The 7,676-nt window shown below is 44.7% G+C and overlaps 1 protein-coding gene across 1 annotated transcript; it reads right to left on the minus strand.

The window, feature by feature from the left end:
- Nucleotides 1-217: 217 nt before the first annotated feature.
- On the minus strand, nt 218-6,301 carry LOC142590243 (amine sulfotransferase-like). Its single transcript, XM_075702174.1, has 2 exons — nt 6,258-6,301; nt 218-1,519 (listed from the first exon to the last, which is right to left on the minus strand). The coding sequence occupies exon 2, from the start codon at nt 1,496-1,498 to the stop codon at nt 551-553; it is 948 nt and encodes a 315-aa protein (XP_075558289.1). The 5' UTR covers nt 1,499-1,519; nt 6,258-6,301; the 3' UTR covers nt 218-550.
- Between the last annotated feature and the right edge of the window lie 1,375 nt (nt 6,302-7,676).

Below are 7,676 nucleotides of genomic sequence, written 5' to 3' on the forward strand. Positions count from 1 at the left end.
ATCACTACTATGCCAATAAACAGCCTGCAGCTGTAAGCCACCATTATACACCTAATTCTGTGAAAGCCGTCAACTTTTTCTCTCCGCAGTTTACCGATAGAGGCTCGCGCAATCTTACCATTTTTGTCGATGTAGAAGCCCGACCTGGTCGGTGGCGCCTTTCCGGCAAATACTCGAGAATGTTGTGCGAGTTGCAAGTTAAATGTGGCGAAACACCATATGCACACAACATTTAAAGGGAGCATTCATCTCTAACAAATTATTTATTGTATTTGGATGTGCTTGCCGTCACCGCTCTATATTTCTTTATTTCATTGCACATGCGCTATAACATGTTAGATGAATATGCGGTGATGCGATCAAACTCTCCCGCTAAGTGCCTTCTTTGGCACGGTATTTCTGTGCATCTTGTATACCGCATGGTGCGGGTATAGATTTGAACGAAGATCAGACATTTAAGGAGCTGCAGCTTAGTTGAGAGTCCTCGCATATTTCAATGTCTGGAATTATGCGCTCAGTTACAAATCAATGCTTTACTTAGAATTGTTGCCTACATAGCTGAGTTCACAACTTCGGCATATATATCTTTCCACAGCTCCTGCACGAATGCCGCCTGTGGAGTTGTGTTTATCTTCTCCAATGTCATTCTCAGCGCAGCCTTACTGAATGCCTCTCTCCAGTTCCCGATCTTCGCCTTCCTAACAGCAGACACAATCTCTTCCAAGTCTTTCGTCCTTCTCAAAGCAGTCTCGTGTGAGATATTCGGGTTCTTGAACACTATATTAATGAACTGCTCCTTGGGAATACTTAAGAGGGTGCTCATATAGGGGGCGCTGCATTTTCTGACGACATCGCTGAGGAGTTCCGTATTTCCGCGAAGAGATTTGCTGTAGTCGCCATCCAAGAAGTCTGCCAGCCGCAGGACAACGCCCTCGCAGTCCCTCACCATCTCTTCGTATGTCACAAAGAAAAAGTTCGGGTCCTTTCTTCTCACGTAGCCAGCACGCACGTGCTCAAAGTACGGGCCAACGTCCACGCGCCCATCAAGGAACAAGGACACGTAGTCGTCAAACGACATTCGCTCAGTCAGTTCACGCAGCTTCATGTTGATACTGTAGGAAGAGCAGCAAACGTCCCACGGGTTCCGTGCGACGTAGACGTATTTGGCCTCTGCCATGGTTTCAAGCTTTCCTGGCCGGATGTGCGTCAGTATGAGCCGCGGCGGTGACGTCACTACATCCACTCGTTTGCCAAGATGCTCGAGAAATAGAGACCTTGCACGGAACTCGTCGTACGAGTTGGCGCCATTGCCCTTGTAAACGATGACTTGTATTATGTGCAGCATCCAACGGGTTCCCGAACACGGGTAGCTCATCTCAATGACGTCACCTGGGCGGGGCTTGAAAGCGAGGGCTTCGCGAATCGTGTCCGGGTTGAAGTGAATGTTGTAGAGGTCGCCATCAACGTCCTGCACAAACGGTGGTTTGCTGCAAAGCATTTTGGTCTTCAAACTTGATGACTGAAAAAAATGGATAAATAAGACAGCAAATTTTTAATGATTCTATAGTGTTTATTCATTCCATTGAATTTAAATTAACATACTCAAAGAGGCAGCACTTTGGTATGAAATAAAATTTTGTCCCTTTCTTATACAAGTGCTCGTGCTTTGTGTCTATGTATACAGATTTAACCAAATCAATCTCAGATCGAGTATAGGTTTCAATGTGCCAACAACCAACTAGCTTGTATGACACCATCAGTTGCAATTTTAATTGTCCGTTGAGTACAATTCATTCTGTATCGCCTTTCATCAGTTTCCTCAAAAAGAAAGAAAAACACTGTTTTGTTCATGTGCGTGAGCGTGTTCTATAGTTCCTGAGTGCTCATGTGTTTCTGTACCTGCGTGTATGTGTGGGCGTGTCATTTGCACGCGCGTCTTGTGTTCATGTGTGCGCACGACTCCTCGTGCATTTCTTCATGCAGGCCGTGTATGTACACGTTAGCGACAGAAATGTGTGAGCATCTGTGGGCATCGGTGTACGTGCATGCGCGTTTGCTTGTCATCATCACCCACGAGGTCGCGGGGTCGAATCCCGGCCACGGCGGCCGCATTTCGATGGGGGCGAAATGCGAAAACACCCGTGTACTTAGATTTAGGTGCACGTTAAAGAACCCCAGGTGGTCGAAATTTCCGGAGTTCTCCACTACGGCGTGCCTCATAATCAGAAAGTGGTTTTGGCACGTAAAACCCCATATTTAAATTTTGCCTATCATCATCATCATCCTGGTTACGCCAACTGCAGGGCGTAGGCCACTCCCATACTTCTCCAACTACCCCGGTCATGTGCTAATTGTGGCCATGTTGTTCCTGCAAACTTCTTAATCTCATCCGCCCACCTAACATTCTGTCGCCCCCTGCTACGCTTCTCTTACCTTGGAATCCAATCCGTGACCCTTAATGACCATCGGTTATCTTCTCTCCTGATTACATGCCCTGCCCATGCCATTTCTTTTTCTTGATTTCAACTAAGATGTCATTAACTCGCGTTTGTTCCCTCACCCAATCGGCTCTTTTCTTGTCCCTTGACGTTACACCCATCACTTTTCTTTCCATAGCTCGTTGCGTCGTCCTCAATTTAAGTGGAACCTTTTTCGTAAGCCTCCAGGTTTCAGCCCCATGGGTGAGTACTGTTAAGACACAGTAGTTATACACTTTTCTTTTGAGGGATAATTGCAACCTGCTGTTCATCATCTGAGAATGCCTGCCAAACGCACCCCAGCCCATTCTTATTCTTCTGATTATTTTAGTCTCATGATCCGGATCCGCGGTCACTGCCTGCCCTAAGTAGATGTATTCCCTTACCACTTCCAGTGCCTCGCTACCTATCGTAAACTGTTGTTCTCTTCCGAGACTACTGAACATTACATTAGTTTTCTGCAGATTAATTTTTATGCCCATCTTTCTGCTTTGCCTGTCCAGGTCAGTGTGCATGCATTGCAATTGGTCCCCTGAGTTACTAAGCAAGGCAATATCATCAGCGAATCTCAAGTCACTAAGGTATTCTCCATTAAATCTTAGCCCCAATTCTTCCCAATCCAGGTCTCTGAATACCTCCTGTAAACATGCTGTGAATAGCATTGGAGAGATCGTATCTCCCTGTCTGACACCTTTCTTTATAGGGATTTTGTTGCTTTGTTTATGGAGGACTACGATGGCTGTGGTGCGGCTACAGATATCTTTCAGTATTTTTACATACGGCTCGTCTACACCCTGATTCCGTAATGCATGCATGACTGCTGATGTTTCGACTGAATCAAACGCTTTCTCGTAATGAATGAATGCTATATATAAGGGTTGGCTATATTCCGCACATTTGTCTATCACCTGATTGATAGTGTGAATATGGTCTACTGTTGAGTGCCCTTTACCAAATCCTGCCTGGTTTTTTGGTTGACATAAGTCTAAGGCGTTCCTGATTCCAATTGCGATTACCTTAGTAAAAACTTTATAGAAAACGGACAGTAAGCTGATCGGTCTATATTATTTCAAGTCTTTGGCGTCCGCTCTCTTACAGATTAAGATTATGTTAGCGTTCTTCCAAGATTCCGGTACGCTCGAGGCTATGAGGCAGTGCGAATGCAGGGTGGCCAGTTTTTCTAGAACAATCTGCCCACCATCATTCAACAAATCTGCTGTTACCTGATGCTCCCCAGCTGCCTTCCCCCTTTGGACAGCTCCCAAGGCTTTTCTTACCTCTTGTGGGATGTCAAATTCCTCTAGACTATTCCATCTTCCATTATCGTCGTGGGTGCCACTGGTACTGTATGAATCTCTATAGAACTCATCAGCCACTTGAACTATCTCATCCATATTAGCAATGAGATTGCCGGCTTTGTCTCTTAGTGCATACATCTGATTCTTGCCTATTCTTCGTTTCTTCTTCACTGCTTTAAGGCTTCCTCCGTTCCTGAGAGCATATTCAATTCTATCCCTATTATGCATCCTTATGTCAGCTGTCTTACGCTTGTTGATTAACTTGGAAAGTTCTGCCAGTTCTCTTCTCGCTGTAGGGTTAGAAGCTTTCATACATTGGCGTTTCTTAATCAGATCTTTCGTCTCCTGCAATAAATAACCGGTATCCTGTCTAACAAAGTTACCACTCACTTCTATTGCGCAATCCTTAAGGATGCCCATAAGATTGTCGTTCATTGCTTCAACACTAAGATCCTCTTCCTGAGTTAATGTCGAATACCTGTTCTGTCGCTTGATCCGGAATTCCTCTATTTTCTCTTTTACCGCTAACTCATTGATCGGCTTCTTATGTACCAGTTTCTTCTGTTCCGTCCTCAAGTCTATGCTAATTTGAGACCTTACCATACTATGGTCACTGCAGCGCACCTTGCCGAGCACGTCTACATCTTGTAGGATGCCAGGGTTAGCGCAGAGTATGAAATCTATTTCATTTCTAGTCTCGCCATTTGGGCTCCTCCACATTTGCTTTCGTTTATCCGGCTTCCGGAAGAAGGTATTGATTATCCGCAGATTATTCCGTTCTGTAAACTCTACGAATAACTCTCCCCTGCTATTCCTATAACCTAAGCCATATTCCCTAACTGACTTGTCTCCAGCCAGCTTCTTGCCTACCCGGGAGAAACGAGAACTAGGAGTCGGATTCCTGATTAATAATGATATAGCTGGTAACACACAGGCATTCTATAGCATTAACAAGAGGGTGGCAGGTCTTGTGTTGAAACTTAATAAGAGGTAGAAATTCAAAGTCGTACAGACCTACGCGCCTACATCCAGTCATGGTGAACAGCAAGTCGAAAGCTTCTATGAAGACGTGGAATCAGCGATGGGTAAAGTAAAACAAAATACACTATACTGATTGGCGTCCGCTTGTATGGGCCGCCCAAATTTTTGCATGTTGCATGCTTCACATTTCAACATAGCATCCAGACTCTCGCTCTTCATTCCCTGATATGACTGCTGCTCTTGCAGCTCAGAAAACTACACGAGCATTTTTGGATTGATACTGAACTTTTTCAACAGAACGCAGTCTGAAACAACCGACGACTGCTTGTGCAAGCGCTGTCGGTCGCGGTTGGTTCTACGGAAATGGGCTAGTTCGTCATTTGGGTTGGCGTTTGGCTTAACTACCGGCTTAAAGATGGGCTTAGCATGGCGGTATACCCACCGTGGTGGCACGGGGGCCATGACGTCGTGCTCCTGAGCATGAAGTTCCAGGTTCGACTCCACGGCAAGGCAGCAGAATTCATGAAAGCGAACTGCACTGCCATTGTGTATGATAACGTAGATTTCGTTGCGCAAAAAAAGAACCCCTGACAATCAAAGTTAACCCGGAACTCTCGACTACACAGTCCTGCATTACACACTGTAGAGTTTAGTGGCGTCCACTAAAACAGAACACCCGAGGATAATTTATCGAGCTAACTTCTTCCTCTGAGAAAACAGGGCTTCAAATTGATTTTAACACGATAACGAGCCTAGAAGAAACGAGATTTTTGCGTGTTCTCGCATCCGCTGTCCAGGGCGACTATGATCATGGTAGTTGCTCACCTAATTTGTTTCGGGTGATGCGATTGAATATGCAGCACCGTCGCCTGTTTGTACCACCTGATCCCGTGAGCACAGATTCGCGAGGCGGCCGCGCTGCCGAAGGGAACGTGTGTAGATGGGACAAGGAATTGCATACGTGAAGTCGGCAGAGTATCATTGAAACTACAAACTCCCTGTTATTCCGTGATTCTACATCCATCAAATGAAAGAGAGACGCTGATGCTAACACTTTACAGACGATCATGTGTAAAGTCATGACCCGCAAGCTTGTTTATTTTTTTCGTCTCGTAAGGAAATAAACTTTTCCTCGTAGCATTTCGGGACAGCTGTTTGCATGCCTTTTTTCGCTTCAAAATGCGTTTTTTCCCCCGTGATTCTCGAGTGTTTCGGCTGATGGCTATATACACCTTTTCCATCGTAGATTAGACTAAATTAATATTCCCGTCGCAGTTATTGTGCAAGTTGTGAGAATGTATCTCAAACGTGAGTACCACTCCATATGGTTCAACGCTAACACTTACAAAAAAATAGTGCCTAATATTCAACTACATTTGAACAGACATTACGCTGAATTCAACAGTAAGTGAATAGAAAAACTACAACATCTTTATAACAATTTCTGCAAGGTAAATCTCAACTCTTGGGGCACATTTCCGCGAAGACTTTCATAATTTACCTGACCAGCTTGGCTTTCGCAGTGCTCGGTTGGGACTAAACCAAACCGCGTTCGCCGCGAAATAAAAGGGAATATTTTTTTCTTTAGTCGACGTGTGCAAGGCTGGTCCAAATGAAAAAAAAAGGAACCGAACGAAACGCTATTCGCCCATGTGTGGTGAGTGCGTTTAAATCGTTGGCGAGGTCATGAAGGCCCCGACAGTTTCAAGCGGCAAAAAATATTTGCTAAAAAATAAATGAACTAATTCACGAGCAGAACAAAACGCTGAACAGATGCTACTGTATATTCAAATGGACGGGGAAACTGTAAACGCGTACTGGTTAAGCGTACCTTCCTTGTGGGGTGCCAGATATGAGAACGCGCATGTGTAAGCCAAACTAAAAGTGTAAACACAAGTGCTCACCGGATAACCTCAGTGCGCGCTCCAACTTCATAAATAACACCGCATCAGTCCCAGTTGAATCTCGGTGAGAGGTTCCTGATTTAACGCAATTTGTCTATCGGACGAAGAGGGCGTAATGCCACTGGTTCGTTTATTACCCGCGTATATTATCTCCTCCAATTCAATGCAACCATGGGCTTTCTAATATGGACAATATAACGAATTAGTATAGAGAGCGTGGTGCTTTTCAGCGCTGAAGAATAAGAGAAAGCATCAGAGAAAGCGTCATACATAGTCCTAACGCTTTCTTTTTCTTAGCATACACTGGATTAGATAACGTTGGTGATAAGCAGTCCTACACAGTGCAGTCTGAAGCGACGCACTTAAGTAGCAGAACAGGATTGAGTGCCGCAAAAAAAGAAAAATTATGGGGTTTTACGTGCCAATGATCATCAAGAACGCAGCACCAGGTAAGTATGGTGGTATAGTAGGTAAGTAAGTGGTGTGGTCTCGTGCGGACGCTGTCCTCTCGGTGAGCGAATATTCCCCTCATCTTTTAAAAAGTTCAATAATTCCAAGCATTTGTCTCGCAGACCATACTTAGTTGAAAGGAATTTTCCACGTCTGAATAATTTCTCTCGTATTCGAGATCTGATTGCCCTTTTATCGGTTGTTCACGAAACTTTCTCTCAAGTCTCTAAATATTTCAAGGCAGTTTGTCGTGTGCGTATCATGACCACGCACGCTTATATCGCCTTCCGTTTCTCTACCGCGCGTGAGCTTTAAAACCACGGCGCTGCAATTATGCTTCAGAGACTTTCCTTCCCCCTCCCCCCCCTAAATTCGTTCTCTTAACTACTACACGCAGAGACAAAGCAACAGCGCTCGCATTCGATCCCATATATGAGATGAATATATATATATATATATATATATATATATATATATATAGAGAGAGAGAGAGAGAGAGAGAGAGAGAAAGTTATCAGTGATAGTACTCGTAGTACAGCCCTCTCGGCCGTCCCCTTTTTCGGAAG

This window comes from Dermacentor variabilis, chromosome 8 (genome assembly GCF_050947875.1).
Source record: "Dermacentor variabilis isolate Ectoservices chromosome 8, ASM5094787v1, whole genome shotgun sequence".
Lineage (NCBI taxonomy): Eukaryota > Metazoa > Arthropoda > Arachnida > Ixodida > Ixodidae > Dermacentor > Dermacentor variabilis.

Excerpts from the sequence above, each read along its gene's own strand:
- LOC142590243 (XM_075702174.1), bottom strand. The coding sequence starts at position 1,498 with ATGCTTTGCAGCAAACCACCGTTTGTGCAGGACGTTGATGGCGACCTC.